This window comes from Lepisosteus platostomus, chromosome 1 (assembly GCF_059453375.1).
Source record: "Lepisosteus platostomus isolate fLepPlt1 chromosome 1, fLepPlt1.hap1, whole genome shotgun sequence".
NCBI classification, from domain to species: Eukaryota; Metazoa; Chordata; class Actinopteri; order Semionotiformes; family Lepisosteidae; genus Lepisosteus; species Lepisosteus platostomus.
In genome coordinates, this window is record NC_142611.1 from 51,421,628 (window position 1) to 51,440,410 (window position 18,783).

At 40.9% G+C, this 18,783-nt stretch overlaps 3 protein-coding genes across 7 annotated transcripts in view; 2 read left to right on the forward strand and 1 right to left on the reverse strand.

Moving 5' to 3' along the window:
- Positions 1 to 2,125: 2,125 nt before the first annotated feature.
- On the forward strand, positions 2,126 to 4,782 carry LOC148678089 (putative pancreatic secretory proteinase inhibitor). Its single transcript, XM_088631565.1, has 4 exons — positions 2,126 to 2,285; positions 2,585 to 2,616; positions 2,711 to 2,823; positions 4,651 to 4,782. Exons 1-4 carry the CDS (start codon positions 2,237 to 2,239, stop codon positions 4,694 to 4,696), a joined length of 240 nt encoding a protein of 79 aa, XP_088487691.1. The 5' UTR covers positions 2,126 to 2,236; the 3' UTR covers positions 4,697 to 4,782.
- A 6,889-nt stretch (positions 4,783 to 11,671) lies between these two features.
- The window catches only part of LOC148678090 (uncharacterized), a 31,224-nt gene continuing 24,112 nt past the window's right edge, over positions 11,672 to 18,783 (reverse strand). For 4 of the 5 annotated variants that reach the window (XM_088631574.1, XM_088631588.1, XM_088631578.1 and 1 more), the window contains one exon: positions 16,332 to 18,032. Coding sequence is in view for 2 of the 5 variants with exons in the window: in XM_088631578.1 (XP_088487704.1) it covers positions 18,007 to 18,032 (26 nt within the window). In the remaining 3 variants the exon portion in view is untranslated. Of the gene's footprint in view, positions 12,297 to 16,331; positions 18,033 to 18,783 lie in introns of those variants that run through there. The other variant, XM_088631592.1, reaches the window with a different exon arrangement.
- On the forward strand, positions 12,295 to 18,744 carry exosc3 (exosome component 3). The gene is made up of 4 exons (XM_088631616.1): positions 12,295 to 12,536; positions 13,665 to 13,814; positions 15,790 to 15,941; positions 17,892 to 18,744. The coding sequence occupies exons 1-4, from the start codon at positions 12,324 to 12,326 to the stop codon at positions 18,097 to 18,099; spliced, it is 723 nt and encodes a 240-aa protein (XP_088487742.1). The 5' UTR covers positions 12,295 to 12,323; the 3' UTR covers positions 18,100 to 18,744.

The following is an 18,783-nucleotide window of genomic DNA, read 5'->3' on the forward strand; positions in this document are numbered from 1 at the left end:
TGCGATAGATACCAAACCTGGTTTTTCTTGAAGATCTCCTATCCTCCTGTTCACCAGGCCCCGCCTTGCTTAGCATCTTAGCTCAGATGAGATCAGGGGGAAGTTTTACATCTCCCTATTGCACTTTTTCTTGTACAAATAACAAAAATTCTCATTTTACTGTACTTGCTATTGCTTGTTATCTTATCTGTTGTATTCTTTTGTACCTGCAATAATGAACAACATTGTAAAACAGTGTAAATCACCCGGTATAAGGGCTGCTAAGTATAATTATCTGCTAAGCAAATAATAAGAATAAGGATAAGCTGTGTTTTCTGTGCTTGCAGCCTATTCTCTACTTTTTTTCAGCCTTACTTCCAGTCTACCGTTAGCAGAACTCTGCATCATGCTGTACATGTGTTTACTGTCTGCTCAGATTTGGTTGCTGGTATTTTCGTCACAAGAGCTTAATAAAGAAGTTAAACAATGACCTGTCTCTGCTGCACAGCTGGTGGTGCTCATTACAAAACAGTCACAACTAGGCACAGACTTCATGAGGTCGTAATCATCAGTCAGTTGGGCATCTGCTTCAGAAGAGAATACCATGACATCTCTACAATGCACCACCTGACCTGTGTCAAGGGCTGGCAAAACAGCAATAATGAAATTAATAGTTTTGTGTGTCTTGTCTGTAACGTGATGTTGTGAATAAATGGAGGCCGCAAAGTGAGCTATGGAGTACTGTACATCCGCTTTCATCACACAATAGAAGAACAATTGCATTTTCATATCAATTGAGATACTAGCAACAAAATGAGCTGAATGGCTTCCTCTCTTTTGTAACTGTTCATAGGTTATATTTCTAGGTATCTTTTGGAAGACCTAGTGCCCTGTACAGTAGACGGGGTACTTTTTATAGTATGTTTGAGCTCATCTAACAATGCCAGGAGCCTTTTTGTCCCTCGGACACCACCTGTGTGGTGACTGTCCATGGGGGAGTGTGTCTTTATCTATCCTCCATTTTCTAACCACTTCATCCAATACAGGGGTGTGTCCTTATGTCATATTTTAACTTAGTCATTGAATGACAAACTCTGTTTAAATACTAGGTGCTCAGATTGAGTTATTAAAAAGAATGAAATTATGTGGCTACTTGTGGTTGAAACTGGCATTTTCTAGAGCCAAAGCTGAACCAAAATCGAATCATAGAAAGTGAATCATTGCTGTGAAAGAAAGTGACAGTGATTTGATTCACTAAGTGGAGATTCATTTGTTTAGCTTTTAGTTTGTGTATTTTGTGTTTGCTATTAAAAGTTAAAAGGTCCGGCATGCTAACAGTTGGTTTTGTTCCAGCTCTGTATCTCTGATCCCCTGTTGGCTTAATGTCCTGTCGCACTCCTTGCTAAAGTGATGACGAAGCTCCTACTGTATTTTGTCATGCCAGGCCAGTGAGTATCAGACAGCAGCGCGAGCAGCAACACGACCAGCAGTGGAAACCGATCTTTTTATAGCCTGAAGTGGCCATGGCCATAGCCAGCAGGCATTGCAAATGAGGATAAAGGCTTTTGAAGTGACCACTACCCCAAGAGCTCTGAATTAAAGGCACAGAGGTTTAACTTTGCAACTAATTAAGAAATTTCTAGTACTTTATTAATTAAATAACTTTATTAATTCTGCCTTTTGCTGAAAGGTCACGTTATATGTTCTATGAGTATCAAAACTTCATATGGACTTGTAATTTTTTTATTTTAGGTTAACTGCTTTGGAAAAGTAATGAAAAGTAGAATGAAAACATAACACCAAATAATGAAAATCCAACAAGAAACTTTAAGGATCTGAAACTTTTACCATAGCTATTGCTCATTTATCTGTTTGAACAGTTGTCTGTTTTAGACAGAGATCAAGAAATGGGCAGCCTTTGTTTTTCCCTAGAGACACACACTATATTTAGATGAGATTGAATTCTGAAATGTGCAGGAACTGCAGAGGGTTAAACAGTCTAATGCAGGTAGTCATACAGATCTTGAAAATACACTACAAACACTGTAATACATTAGAGGCCAGGAGCATAAAAAACACAGCATATCAAAGGTCAGTTGAGGAGCGATAAGAGAGATTGCTGTAGTTTTCAACAATGATCATCAGCAGCTGCGTATAGATACAATCTTCAGTCAGGTGTGAGAATTCCCAGAGAGCTGAGCAAAACAGGTCTGGCAAGTTCTATTTGTACCATATTTGCTTCTATTTGTGAAACAACATGGCTTCAAAAATACTTCTGCTGTTTCTGGTCGTTCTCCTCTCCACGGGTGAGCTAGTCATTTTTCAGTCATTTCTCATTATTCACCACGGCCTCTGTAGCTCAGTTCAGTTTGTATTCAACAAATGTTTTTTTTAAAAGTGGAGGGCAAAACCAAACTGTGGTGATCTGTATTTAAAGGTTACAGATTAAAGACGTCATTCAAGAGTGACATGTTTTAAGTCAGTATGGAGATTTAGTGCATAATTCAGAAGAAAGAATATATACTTCAAAACCTTTTATGGGAAGCAATGGTAAGACATAATACATTTTTAGACAAATTTCAGCAGTTTTGCCTATTTGTTTCAGATTTCACAGAGCAATCTGGGCAGCAAAGAAAGGTAAGCTATGAGTAATTTCTTATCAGAAGTACTGCAATTCTAAATGTCCTTAAACCCAACCACCAAAACACTGACTTTTTGCTTGTTTTAACAGCCTGCCTGTGGGGGCTTTGTTGCTGACAATGCTTGTCCTCTGAATTATTTCCCAGTCTGTGGGACAGATGGATTCACCTATCCAAATGAGTGCGCGCTCTGTGCCAAGAGACTGTAAGCAGATTGTTTCATCTTCCTCCATTTCCCGAGAGCAAACTGATTTTTGCAATGCTTTCCTTTCTGTTTTTCTAAAAGAGAATCTGAGTGCACAGAGTTTCCATGCATTGCTAGCTCTGCATGCAGACACATACAGTAAGCTTTGAGAGAGGAGAAAGACAGGAGAAACAAAGCCCGCAATATGATTCAGTGTAAGTGTGCACATTCATGCGAAGAGACAACAGCTACAGTGAGGAGACATTCCCTGCTTCATGCTTCTCAGATTCCTTATCCAGTCAGAGCATAGAGGACGTAACTCTTTTCTGCATCATGCTTAAGACTTGAATGTCTGGCATGTCTCATCATGTTGTCTCAATAATACACAATTAACTAATCAGATCATACCGTTTGTGTACTGTATTTCCATCACCAAGCTGCTATTTAATCTAATTTTACTGATATTGACTTCCATAACAATGAGAAGGCTAATACGATTACTATAACATATCATAATGGTCAAACTTGCTATTTGGCAAAGGCTTTTGTCACCTAAAAACCCTTTTTTATGAATAGAATAGAAGCTTTATAGCCACATGACCAAGGCCAGTGGAAATTGTTGGTACAGCTTTGCTACAGACATTTGAGATGTGACAATAACATACAGAAAAAAAATACCGGACCTGAATGCACAATATACAATACAGATTATTTAAATACAGGAGAGACAGTACATAATACAGAACATACTGTAAAAATTCATTCTATAATCGAATATGCAAAAACAAAAATGCCACGTTGATGCCCTGCAATGTAAACATAGACAAATGTAAACTTAGGCAAATCAGTGCAATTTAAATGTGATACAGGTCATAAAGCACAATACTAAGTTTTTTATGGTTGGGGGCACATTACTTGTTGCGCAGCCTAACAGCAGTCAGAAAGAAGCTGTTTTTGAAACGGATGCTTTGGATGTCAGTGATCTGAAACGTGTACCACAGGGGAGCAGCTGAAATAAGTCGTGCGCGGAGTGAGATGGATCCACAATAATCCTGTTAGTGCGCATGGTGGTACGTTAGGTGTACAAAGATTCAACTGAGGAGAGAGCAGTTGCAGTGATCATAGAGGCCTTCGTGACAATGTGTTGAAGTCTTCTCCTTGTTAGGATGTCCGTGCTTCCGTAACACACAGAGATAGAAGATGTCAGAATGCTGTCTATAATGGCTGTGTAGAATCGGACGAGGAGGTGTTGACTGACTCCAAACTTTCCCTTAATTGTCTGAGAAAGTACAATCTCTGATGTGCCTTCATGATGAGATGGTTTGTGTTGATGTGCCATTTTAGAGAGCTACTGTACAGATATAGGTGCCCAGTTCATATGAGTCAGTTATGGCTATTTATTGACCATTGATGGAGATGGGGGATTTGAGATCCTGTGAGTGCCTGAAGTCCACAATTACCTCAAAGGTTTTGGGTGTGTTATAATCAGGTTATATGCATGAAGACATAAGATTAATAGTGCATATAAAATAAAAACAACATTTTTTCATATTTGTTCATTAGTAAGACAAGTCTTCTTCTGGTCAATTTGTAAAAACTATGTATGGACATGTCAACCTTGCTCTTTGGTCATTTGTAACCACCGCAACAATGATGCCTGGATCCAATGTGTGATAAATGTTTAATATAGTGTGTAAATATAGTGTGATATAGGCCACACTGCCTTTCTAAGCACGCATTGTATGTGTAACACTTTTAAAGAATGTGTAAAATAAAGACTAGGTGTGAAATCAGCTGATACACTGTGTTAGCCATATTTATATATGTTTCATGTTCTTGTATCTCCAGGCTGACCAAGGCGGACATCTTAATCACCAAGGATGGGACATGCTGAGGAATGGTCAGTGTCCTTTCACCTCGAGGAGAAAAACCCTTGTATGTGTCTTGATATTAATACTAATAAAACCCGATTTCTGCATCCTTCCTTTGTGTTTGTGGTGAACTTGGAGGGGTGGTAAGGTGTTGCTTATGAATAGATTTTAAACAATTCAGACTTAAAAATGATCAGCCTCAGAGAATCTACTTGATCCTCTAGTATCTTTTGACCCACATGTGAAAAATTTGATTAAGACATCTTTCTTTCACCTTAGAAACATTTCCCGCATTAGGCAATTTTTATCAATGTCCAATGCTGAGTGCCTGATTCTTGCATTCATAACATCAAGGCTTTATTCCTGCAACTCGTTACTATATGGGCTCTCTAACCCTCTTCTTAACAAGTTGCAATACAGTATGTTAAAAACTTGGCAGCTAGGCTACTAACTCACACCAGGCTCTGACAGCATACTGTATCACTCCTACACTTAAGTCTTTGCATTGGCTGCCTATACAGTTCCGTATTCAATACAAGATCTTGTTGTTGATTTTGAAGGCTCTAAACAATCTGGCTCCATCGTACCTCTCTGAACTCCTCCATGTTTACACTCCCCCCCCCCCCCCACCCCGTAGACTCCATTCAGTTGAGGCCTGACCTTTACTCACTGTCACCAGGACTAAATCACAGATTTTTGGTGAGCGTGCCCTATCTGCAGCTACTCCAATGTTGTGGAATGGCCTTCCCCAGTTTTTACAAGAGACAACGTCTTTTAACTCTCTTCAAATCTAAACTTATAACTTACCTTTACTATTAGGTCTATGTCTGATTGCCTACAGTCAGTTTGTAAAAACCTGTGTGCTTTTGTTTTTTTTTCATTTACTTTTATTGTACTTTCCTTGTCTTTTTATTTATTCATGATGTGCAGCATCCTTTGGATTGGAAAGGCACTTTATAAATAAAAGTTATTATTATCAGTCAATGGTAATAAAAACCAGGTCTAAATGCACACGAAAAAGGTGATTAATCGATGACTCAAAACTGAAAATCTTTTGGAGTTATAATTGTTGTCTTCAAACCATTAAGCGAAAATGTAAATAAGCATAGAAATCCATTACAATGTGATTTCGTAGCGGCCACAAAATTTATAGTACCAGTCACTGTGCTACGGAAGAGCTCAGCCAAAACATCTAATGGCAAGACATCGTGAATGTAAATAGAAGATGCTAGGATACAGTAGCTTTATAAAAGACTGTCTAATCTGGTAGATATGAGCTTTCTAAAATGAAGCATTTTAGTTTTAAAAGAGTCTCAGGGAAAGACAGTATTAAATAATGCAGCCTTGCAGTCACAAAAAAACTAAACTTTGACCTTTCCCTGAACTCATATTTACTTAATACTAAACCTTTTTTAAAATGTACTGTATGTATACCTAATGTAAATTTACAATCATACTTTTTTCTGTTTACTCTTAAATTGCCCAACTCCAATATTACTTCATCGCTGTAACCACTCTTATAAACAGAAAGGAATGAAGCCTCAGGTTTCTGCAGATAAGGGAGTTGTTACATTTACTGCCCTGAATTATCTAGCCACACCTTTTCTCACTTTGTTGCTCTCAAACTCCTCTCTTTACCTCCGTGGAACCTGGATTGCTCTGTGATTCAGCTTCAAAGAGGAAAACCTAGCACTGCTATGCTCCAAGACTCTTTTTCGCATTTTCTAAGAAAGTTTCCATTCTGCCTAAAAATCTGTTTGCATTCAACGACCTTTACTGTTGTTTGACTGGATTTTCTCAACAGCTGGAACCTGTTCATTGAGGAAAGCTTAAATGTAGCTACTGTAGGTGTCGAATTCTTTGTGGTCATAGGCCTGTCAGCATCAATAGATCTCATAAAACCATAAGAATAATTACAGATTAGTGAAGGCCGTTCAGCCTCTTTAGTAGGGATGGAGTCTTGTGTTGCCCAGGAATCAAACCCAGGCCAATTGACAATTCAGCTTGTCTACACCCAGTTATGAACTGAGGACCTTTTCTGTGTTAGGTGAACATATCCACTACATTATACTCAGCTAAATTATTTAATTCCTTTATTGTCCCATCTGGCATGTTTACACTGCGGGCAGGTACAAGACATAACACAGAACATAGCTTTTTACTAAAGGCCCATGGAGGGCACACCAAGTACTGAACCTTGATCTGTATTGTGGTTTAAGAACGAATGTGGAAAATTTAAAATCAGCTTTAGATTTAGAAGTGTAGTGTGTGTGAATTTGATCTTATAGTATAAGGTTTGAGATTAGACACATTTAAATTATATACAAATATGGAGAGAATTGTATTAAGAAGTATCTTAGAAGCACAAGCAGAATCCCAAATAATGTCATTCAATACCTATTGGTTGACTTTCAGTTTTAAGCAGTGGATTCAATTGCATGCTATACTCCTTCTTGTTTAAGGATAAGTCTGAGTGTTCTCATGGTTATAATGATTGTATTTACATTAGGTACAAATTAGTAACTACATTGTATCTAAACCAAAAGTCGAAAGCGCATGCGTGCACCGTCTGCAGCGTTGAACATTGTCATGAACTCTAAACCCAAAGTTTCAACTGCGCTTCTGTGCGCTGTCATTGCACAATGTATTAGGTTGTTCATACATTCAAAGTATCTTTGGCATATAGTACCTAGGACAAAAAGTATCGTGTTATGACGAGAAGGTACATTATTAGTACATAGTAAATTATCTCGTAATTACGAGACAACACATGGGATATACCTTTTCCTTGATAACAGGAACGAGCTTTCGTACTGCAGTGCTGTTTTTTGTTTGATACAACAGACGTCGCTGCAGGTCAGGTTTGAATAATCTCAGCCCTCTGGCGCAGATTTCTGAAGTTCTGCATAGACCTGCTCAGCTCAGCTTTACTCTCTCCTGTGGCTGTATGATGTCAGGCAGCCTGTCCTGGCCGCAGCCAACGAAAAACTGCGGCTGGGAACCAACAGAAAGAGACACTGAGGGTATGAGAGATCTAGCTGTCAGATTCCAAGTGTGCTACACAACTTTTTGGTCCTAACATCAATAACCACTTGAATCGACTCCAGCAGAAAACAAGAAATAAATAGTTCTTCTATGGAATGTTGTCATTTATTTCCTAACGCGAACCCGTGTATTCCCATATAATTCTCACAGGCTTTATTACCAACAGCTATGTCACCCCGCAATTTACAACTCACAACTGGCAACCCACTGAAGCTCAACAGGTGTGAGCCTGGCCAGTAGCTGGATGGGAGACCTCCTGGGAAAGATAAGGTTACTGCTAGAAGAGCTGTTAGTGAGACCAGTAGAAGGTGCTCACCCTGAGGTCTGTGAAGGTCCTAACGCCCCCAAATAGTGACGGGGGCGCCATACTGTAAGAAAGGTGGGTAGCTGCGTCAGCATGCGTAGGCTGCAAAGGAACAAGTAATAGGTTTATTCAGGTGGACACCTGAAGAAGGCTCCACGGCCGAAACGTTGTGTTCTCTTTCTTCTTTTTTTCAGCATGGAATAAACCTATTACTTGTTCCTTTGCATACCTGAAGAAGGCTCCACGGCCGAAACGTTGTGTTCTCTTTCTTCTTTTTTTTTTATTTGGAGTCCTCTGGTTTATTTGGAGAAGAAAAGGAAGAAAGAGAACACAACGTTTCGGCCGTGGAGCCTTCTTCAGGTGTGGACACCTGAAGAAGGCTCCACGGCCGAAACGTTGTGTTCTCTTTCTTCTTTTTTTCAGCATGGAATAAGCCTATTACTTGTTCCTTTGCATACTGTAAGAAATGTGCCTTGGGATAGATAGATAGATAGATAGATAGATAGATAGATACTTTATTGATCCCGTGAGGGAAATTGCAGTGCAACAGCAGCTTAACACACACAACACAGCCACAGTGTAACGAATTATATACTAATAGTACAATACATACAATACAATACAAGAGTTACTCACAGTCCGGACACACAAGAGGAAACTAGAACAGAACAGTACACAGAAAATCGTATCACACGTATGAATATAAATATAGATGTAACCATAGATATAAATATAAATATAAATGTATTGCACAGGTCCCTGGCATATATTGCACAAAAGTGGTTGTAAACGGGAAAAAGAAAAAGAAAAAGAAAGAGAACAGATGTAGCAGTATATGTGTATATGCGTTTAGTCCAGAAACAGGTCACTGTCGCTGTTGCCTCTGCCAAGACGCAAGGTGGATGCGTTGTACAGTCTTATGGCAGACGGCAAGAATGACCTCCTGTAGCGCTCCCTGTCGCACCGTGGGTGAATCAGTCTATTGCTGAACGTGCTCTTCATTCCTGCAAGCCTGTCATAGAGGGGATGGGAGAAGTTGTCCATGATGGCCTCCAGTTTGGACATCATTCTCCTCTCAGCCACTACCTCCAAGGGGTCCAGGTCAGACCCAATGACAGAGCTCGCTCTCCTGATGAGCTTGTTCAGCCTTTTGGAATCTACTGCTCTAATCCCAGAGCCCCAGCACACCACTGCGTAGAAAATGGCACTCGCTACCACCGACTGATAAAACATGTGTAGCATCTTACTACACACATTGAAGGACCTGAGCCTCCTCAAGAAGTAAAGTCGGCTCTGTCCGTTCTTATAGATGGCCTCGATGTTTTTAGACCATTCCAGTCTATCGTCGATGTGCACTCCCAGGTACTTGTACGAGTCCACCATCTCCACGCCACTCCCATGGATGTAGACAGGAGTAGGTTTGACCTTTTTCCTCCTGAAATCTACCACCAGTTCCTTTGTCTTTGTAACATTCAGTTCCAAGTGGTTCACCCCACACCACTCCACAAAGCTGCTGACCAGTCCTCTGTACTCCTCCTCCTGCTCACCCTTGATACATCCCACAATCGCAGAGTCATCTGAGAACTTTTGCAGGTGGCATGACTTTGAGTTGTACTTAAAGTCCGAAGTATAGAGGGTGAAGAGGAATGGAGAAAGAACTGTCCCTTGAGGTGCCCCTGTGTTACTCACTACCAGTTCAGACACGCAGTTCTGAAGTCTCACAGACTGTGGTCTGCCCGTCAGGTAGTCAGTGATCCACGAGGTCATGGAGGCATCGACTTGCATCTCCTCCAGCTTCCTCCTTAGAAGTAAGGGCTGGATGGTATTGAAGGCACTGGAGAAGTCGAAAAACATGATCCTTACAGTGTTGCCAGCCCTGTCCAGGTGTGAGTAGGCCCTTTGCAGCATGTAGATGATCGCATCCTCCACACCAACACTGGGCTGGTAGGCAAACTGTAGGGTGTCCAGTGATGAGCTGACCATGGGTCTCAGGTGGGATAAGACCAGTCTCTCCAGTGTCTTCATGATGTGAGAAGTCAGTGCAACTGGTCTGTAGTCGTTGAGGACAGAGGGGCGCCCTTTCTTTGGTACCGGGACCAGGCATGATGTCTTCCAGAGCACCGGGACTCTCTCCAAGCGCAGGCTCAGGTTGAACAGTCGCTGGAGCACTCCGCTCAGCTGATCAGCACAGGCCCTCAGAACTCTGGGACAGATGTTATCTGGTCCTGTGGCCTTACCCCCGTGCAGCCTCTTCAGCTCCTTCTTCACCTGGTCAGCTGTGATGGTCAGCCTGGCCCGGGGGATGATGCTCATAGTGCTTTCAGTGCCGGAGGTGTTAATGGCGGAGGTGTTGGAGAGTGGCAGCTGTGGGGGTTGGGTGGGTGAGCAGCCGTCGGGGGTTGTAGCTGTAGGCGGCCATGTTTGTGGGGGGATGGAGGAGGTGTTGGCCAGTTGCAGCTGTGAAGGGTTAGGGAGCGTGTGGCTGTGGGGGGATGGGTGTTGCGCCACAGAGGACCCAGAATCAAACCTGTTAAAGAACTGGTTCAACTTGTTGGCCATCTCCAGGTTCCCTTCTGTTGCAACCCCAGCCTGTTTGAAGCCAGTGATCTCTCTCATGCTGCTCCATACATCTCTCACCCTATTCCTTTGCAGCTTGTCCTCTACCTTCCTCCTGTAGGCATCCTTGCTCTCTCTTAACTTCTGCTTTAGCTCCCTCTGTACACGCTTGACCTCTTCCTTATCTCCCCTCCTAAAGGCTCTCTTCTTGTCATTCAGAAGAGCCTTCAGGTCGCTGGTGATCCAGGGTTTGTTATTTGAAAAGCAGTGTACGTCTTTGGTGGGGATGGTGTTGTCTACGCAGAAGTTAATATAGTCAGTGACACAGTCCACCATGCTGTCTATGTCCTCCCCATGTGGTTCGCACAGCACATCCCAGTTGGTGGCCTCCAAAGCACCACGTAGATCCTCCATAGCCTCCTGAGACCATCTCCTCACGGTCCTCATGGTCACAGGTTGGCGCTGGACAATAGGCTTGTATAGTGGTGTAAGCAAGACAAGGTTGTGATCTGATCTGCCAAGGGGGGGAAGGGCTGTGGAACTATATGCATCCTTAGCATTGGCATATAATAAGTCCAGTGTTTTGTTTTCCCTGGTCGGGCACTTAACAAACTGGTGGAAAGTAGGCAGAGTGGTGGAAATAGATACGTGGTTAAAGTCTCCTGAAATAGCTATAAAAGCGCTTGGGTGCTTTGTTTGTAGCCTGGCTGTGACTGTGTTTATGACGTCACACGCTACCTCTGCATTTGCCGTAGGTGGAATGTAAACAACAACAAAGATGGCGCATGTAAACTCCCGCGGCAGATAGTACGGACGCAGTCCTACGGCTACCAGTTCAATGTCCGGGTTACAGACGCGCTCCTTAACATGAATATGTCCAGGATTACACCATCTGTTGTTTACAAGCACCGCGAGCCCCCCTCCTTTCCTCTTACCGCTTTCGGTATTTCTTTCGGATGAGGCGTAAAACCGAGGTCCTGGCTCCCCGTTCTCATTAAAAATCCTAGGGCGTTTCTAGAAAATAGTACTGGTGTTATTTTAACCTGACTAAACCCCCCCCGCCCCCCTCTTTACCAATCTTTGCTTCCTAATACTCCCCATTTATGAAATAATTGGTGTGTGGTGAGCGTACTGGTGCACTACTGCTGCCGTCGCATCATCCAGGTGGGGCTGCACATTGGTGATGGAGGGGTGTCCCTATTACCTACCTGTATAGGTCTAATAAAGTACCAAATTAGTGTAATTATCATTATATTTATTATTTTTAATATTATTATTATGTATAAGAACAGTTAGTGAGATTCACGGAGTAAGGCAAGTAAGCGTGTGACAACATCAGAATGCGAACAATAGCAATTGTCCCCCGTTTTTTAATTAAAAATTAAAAATGAGTTTACCAACGCATCCGTGGTGTAAAACAGAAATGCTTTACCAGAATGAAAATGAGGAAGAAACCAGAGGACTCCAAATAAACAAGTGGTAAGGCCCTGATATGAATTGTATTTTTTCATACTTTCAGACACTAAAAAACTATTCGTTTCACGTGTTCCTTTTTCTTTGCCTTGTAGGGAACTTTTCTAATTCCGCAGCACAACAGCTAACTGATGCGTGACGTCACTTAACCAGAGCCGCAGTCGCTGCGCGGAGATCTCAACCGCTTTTTCCGGCAGGGCGCTCTGCGTGCAACACTGTTTCCCTTCCGCCGGAAACGCGTGTTACTGTTGAGAGGTAAAAACACAGAAGCAATGCTGGACAGCTTTAAAGAAAGAGTTGGCGAGGTTTTACTACCTGGCGATGTTTTTTCGTTTGAATCACCAGGTTCCGAAAGTAATATACAAGATAAAGTTATTTGTGGACCCGGGCTGCGCCGTAATGGAGATGAAATCCTTGTTTGCAAAAGTGGCATTTTGCGTCACAAGGAGCCGAATCTGTACTGGATAGATTCCCAGCAAAAACGGGTAAAGAGTGGATATCCATCACAGCAGTTTTTCTGAGCGTAAAATATAATGTTTGGTATAACGTATGAACAACAGAAGTTCACTTGTTTAATTATTTTTAAGTTATTTAAAGACGTTAATCTATATGAAAATGCTTGCAATCGCCCACGTGGTTGATGTAATTCATGTAGACATTTACACAAGAACAAGAACACATCTCGTTTCTGAGACCAGTATTCACCTGCGTATATTGTCAACCTGTTTCTGTCTGCAGTGCGCTTCTTCTGCATAGTCACAAACTACTAATAGCAAAGTTCGATTTACTATTACTTAAAACACGTAGTACATCAGACGGGTCTCTGTTAGGTCTTTTAGATTTGTTTAATCATGCTGATATAATTTAATATTTTACCATATAAGAATGTTATTTGTATATGCTGCTTTAACTAAAGATGATTGCCTGAGGTATAAAATGCTCTCACAGTACTACTGTGGGCTTTTAACGAGAATGTTTACAGCTGACCTATCTGGTTTAAGATTAAAGATAACCAAATGTGCTAGATGGGACGAATAGTATTTTTAACCTTTCTTATTTTGAAATCTTTCTTCTTGAGTTCAAGACTAGATGTGCTTTGGTTCTTCAGTATCTAGCAGACTGTTACCTCCCCTCCAGGCGGCCTCCTGTCAGCTGATTTCTGGTTTGCTGTGTTTCCGCTCTTATTCCACACTCTGGCGAATACGGGGCCCTCTGTTGCTGCACCCCAATACCCCGTAACACCATCTCAGAATAACCAGGGACTCAGCCACACTGGGTGCTTTTAAATCTGTCCTGATTTTCTTCAGTTATTTGGTTGTGATTGAGTTTTTTTCTGATTCTGCCGTGTAATGCTCATTAATTTTACTGTGACACGTGCTTTTTATATTTTACAAGTGCCTTGAGAATATTGCTCTTAAAGGTACTATTTAAAAGGAAAATGACAAATGTTCCCCTGATTTATGAGGGATACAGCTGCATTCAACAGGAGACCAGACATCCATGAGACATCTTCGGACTGATTTGCCCATAAACAGCAGGCTTTGCCCAGGCAAACCAAGTCTGGTGTATTTTACAGATCTGGCATTGTGAGAATTACCTTTTTTATCTTTCAGTACGTCCCGGCAAAGGGGGAGTGTGTCATTGGTATTGTGACAGCAAAGTCCGGCGACGTTTTCAAGGTCGATGTTGGCGGAAGTGAACAAGCTTCTCTGTCCTACCTGGCTTTTGAAGGGGCAACGAAACGAAACAGGCCGAATGTTCAGGTACGTGCTCTGTAGTACAAGTACAACAGGCTGTGTGGTAGACTGGACAGGGGGCGAACTGTGAGGTTACCATATGTAGATGCACTTAGTGATCAAATTGTTCTGTCCGCCGGAGTGCGGGAGTACTACCGCTACCAAGTTAGCTACTGTGTTAAAATGGTTAAAAAGCTACAGTGCACAGGCTTTAAAATCAAAGAAAAAAGACCCAGAGTCATTTGGTTTTAAACTTACATTCATTTTTACATTTTACACTAAAAATGTTCCTACAAAAAAATAAATCATACTGACAGGCTTCTCATGGCAGCTAATCTTTATCTGTGTATTACAAAGAAACTGTTTTATGTAGACCATAAAAGCCATGCAGCGTCATATAAATAAATGTGATGCTTGGTTCCGACATTTAACTGGCAGCGTTTGTCTCCTGCAGTACAATGACAGAGACATAACTGCAGAATTTTGTCAGTGCTACTTAAGCAAAGTTGTAGCTCGTTTCCGTGATTAGGCTATAACTCTTCAAACGGGTTTCAGGAAGTCTTCAGTCATTAGTTTTTCTAAAATATAATAGGTTGTCTAGTAATAGGAAACAAAAGTACAATGTTTGAAGCCATTAGAACAAAAATGTGTTGTGGGTGTTCCGAGTCCAGGATGGGAATCTGAGTAGGCGCTGCAGTGCGGGTGCGGTGAGTGCGGGCTCAGAAAGCAGCCGTCACACCATACCTTTTGGGAGCAGCTGGACTACTCCCTACGTGACCAGCTTATATCGTGACCAGCTCTTGGGCTGTGTAATTCCAGGTTCTTGTCCACTATAGAAGAAGGAAGAAGGAGTAGAATGTCCATGTCTCGCTGTGTCTTATTTCAACCCTAAAGGCAATTTAAAACCCCAAAATCTGTTTTTGTGGATATGCCATTATATATTACCATCACGAGCTACAGTTATCTTAGGTCACACCTTCTGTGGTAGGGGTTCCCAACTTCATTTCAGCTTTGCTCTATTACATAATTAGACCCCTGACTTCAATCTTTTGGTTTCAATTCCTAAGCACGTTGGAGGTTGCCTTTCAACTGCTGTGTTTCGCAAGTAGCATAAGATCTCCAGCTTCTGAGTCGAAAAAGAGAACTTTCTGTAAAGCACTTTTAAAGGCGCTATGTAAGTTGATTCATTCAGTTGTTAGCAATCTAATGAAGCATCATCCTAGCTGAAGTGAAGATCTCAGTTTGAGTGTAATCCAGCCTGTGCGTGGGACCAAAGATGTTTTTGTTCCGAGTTGTAAAGCTATTCTGGAAATGGAGTAAATTTTATTGAAATAAAAAATGTCAATTGAATATATTCTGTCCATACTAAAGATTTGAGTTGTGGTGCATACAAAAATAAAGCTTGAACAGCAGAACGTTATAATGCTATTGTTCATTTTGAAAGCAGGCATCAACTCGGGGAGAGTTAGATCAAGGGTTCGGTAACATGTTTAACTTAGACAATTGAAATGTTTTAGGTATGAATAGAATCTTCCTCAAAATAGGTTTGGTAATACATTTTTTCTGTTTGAGCTAAATGTTCAGTATAAAATAGCTGGAGAAGACTATTAGCTTAATTGCCTTAATTTTACATTTACAGTTCTTACATTATAGAAAAGGATGTTTGCTTTTGGATGCTTTGTGAATAACATTATCTAAATCTGTGTTAGCAATTTTGGATATAGCACTTAACAGTTAAACACCACAGGATATAAGTGGAAGCTGAAGGGAAGTGCATGTGAAAACCAGAACAGGATGTGCTTTTTTACAAGGGGGGTGGTGGGAGTCTGGGACAAGGTACCCAGCCATGTTGTTGAACCTGATATCCTGACGTCTTTCAAGAAATGGCCAGATGAGGTTCCTGGATCATTTATGCATACATCAAATAGCCTTGTCTTCTTTGCAAATGTTATGCTTAAAAAAGACATCTAGTAACCATTGTCCTGTTGCAATATCCTGATAGGTTGGAGACCTGGTGTATTCCCAGTTTATAATTGCGAATAAAGACATGGAGCCGGAGCTGGTGTGTATTGACAGCTCTGGACGTGCCAATGGAATGGGAGTGTTTGGGACTGGGGGACTTCTCTTCAAGGTGTCTCTGGGACTTGTGCGGAAGTAAGTTGACGTAACGTCAGTAAAAAAGGCTTGTGCCTCTAGCACCCGAGGTCAGTTCCTCCCTTTGGCTGGAACAAACAAGCACCATCTGATATCAGAAAGTGAAGGACCTCATTCTACCTCATACTGCTGTGAACGCAGCCCGCAACTGAACATAGACATTACAAAACATGCCTCTCACCAAGGTCTTGAGGTTTTGGCTTAAAAATAGCAAAGGCCCTTCATAAACAGAAATATCACTGCTTTGGGTGATATAGCTCATAAAGCTACACATTGCGATCAATATAAAAGAGACACTTATAAAATATAAAATATAAAAGTGTCACTTCAAGATCAATCGCAATTTAGAATTGTCCACCACAGTTGTTTGGAGTCCTAAAAAAGTCTATGTTGTTGGTACAACCAAAATAATTTATTGATTTTCATTACATATAAAACACATGTGCCCTAGATCTTAACATATCACAGTTCTACTAATGTGCAGAAGATATGAGTTTTGTAACAACGGTGTGATGCAGTTCAATCTACCACCTTCATGAATCAACAGTTAAAATCATAATATTCCTCTCTCATTCCTATGGTGTTGGTTATACAGCATTGTGGGACCCTCCAAATCTCTGTATAGTTCTTTAGCACATCCTGGTCCTGGACGCTCTCACACCTGCTGGATTTCATTCTGGCTGAGGTTAAATACCTAATTGAACTAGCAGACTGATTGGAAGTCTTGTTTTGCTTACAAGTATGGAATTTTATTTTACTTAGGAAATGTACTAGTTAAAATGCAGCCTTTAACATGTTTAAGAGCTGCAAACAGTCAAAATGTTTAAATTGATCCTATCATTAAGTGAGTAGAGGATTCAGTTGTGGATTGAAACCCAGCAGGTGAGCAGTCCACCTGGGCCTGGATAGGCAGCCCATGTATGAGTAAACTTTATTCCAGTGAATGTCAGTCTTGAGTGTTCCAGACTCTTCTTATTTTCATTTCACCCAAGCTCTTAATGAATAAAATCAGATTACTTAAATTGTGGAGATTACTGTTTTTATCCTAATCTTTAACCACTGAAGATCTCAGGCTAAGCTTGTGTGCAAGTATTACGTTTTGGTTCTTGCATGTAATTGTTACACCTTCTGTGCATGGACAGTCACAGCATGCTGGTCTTTAATCACCACCATAGCTTTTTTTCCCACAGTCATTGACAGCACATTGCAAATAAAACTGGAAAAAAAATGAATGGTACATAAGTAGAGTTAGTTTTTGTAGGCCTTGAAGAATCTGAAAAATATTGAGCATTTTTTTGTCTTTCAAAGGGTGTCAGTAAACATACATCATCCTGTATTAAATAAAGTATTTAGATTCCTTCAATCACTAAATTTTAAGAGTCCTAAATTTGCATGTAATTTCTTCTACAAGTATTTTAAAGGATTTACTTAATGGTGACATGCATTTGATTACAGGTTTTCTAGCCTTGGTTCTGAATGTTCATGTATACTTTGATGAAAAACTACTGTATAGGTGAAGCACAATATTACTAATCACAAGGCTTACCGTAAACTGACCAGTTGTGAAAATATGACTTTTCCAGGGCTCTTTTAGCATTGCCAGACCATTAATTATTATTAATTTTCTGTCTTGACTTGCAGAATGATGCCCTGCATAAATGATATGTGTGTTTGTCAACTCCATTTAAATGCTTAGCATTTTATACTTCTCCCTGCTTCAGGGTTGTTGATTTTAGCATGGCAGGTCTCTTGTGTGTATTCAAGGTTACATAACATTATTTGTTTAATAAGGATACCGTTGCGTTTATTGCATTTTTCTATTGTGAGGTGAAACCTCAGATGAGTTCCAGGGAAACAGGTCTGAATGCTAGTGTTAGATGTGATCCCTATTTTTCTTTTTTAACGTTCAAGTCACTTGTGACCGAAAACCCTTTTTCCCCTGCCATGCAGGCTCCTGGTACCGGAGAGTGAAATAGTAAAGGACCTGGAGAAGATTTTCCCCTTCGAAATGGTCGTTGGAATGAACGGGCGGATTTGGGTGAAAGCCCGGAGCACTCAGCAGACTTTAATTGTTGCCAACATCCTGGAGAGCTGCGAAAACATGACAGCACAGCAGAGGAGGACACTCTTTAAGAAGGTGGCACAAAATGCTTCGTAAATCAAGAACCCCGTTACAGCGCACCCAAGCTGGTCTTTGTTGGCAGTGCCAGGAAGCGTTTCCACGGTTGCCACCTCCACAGACCTCCCTACAAGAGACCGGTCATTGAGGCAGTACAGCTGGAAGGAGTCTGCTAAAGAAACTCAAGCTTTTTGGCTTATTTAACAGCACGGTCTTCACTTTTGTAATTCAAACTTAATGCCGCTTTGTGACCTGGCTTAGTTCCTGGAAGGAGTTTTTTTTTAGCAGGATGGCAGTTGAGTATAAATCAGTGATTTTTTTAAATTGCATAATTTTGGATTTTGGGAAGGTTACAAGTTTGGTCGCATTTGTCTAGAACTACTGTATTTATCATTGTAAGGTTTTTTTTTATGGGGGTTTACAAAACACTTTTAAAATGTAACCTAATAAGGTGTATTCTTGGACTTTCAATTAGAATTTTGATGTTGTTAATTTTGATATTTACTTTTTAATAAAAGCCAGTAATTGGCTCTCCCAACTGGGACAGTTCTTACAATATATGTGAAAGACAGAATAAATTACATTGCTGTAAAAATGCATAGCCGGTTCACTGACATGCTTAGAACATGTGTTTCACAATAATATCTAGCTCCTGATGCACCACCTATTAAACAATTTGAAGCACACCTTAAGCGATATCCTAATTTCAGCATTTTACTTCAC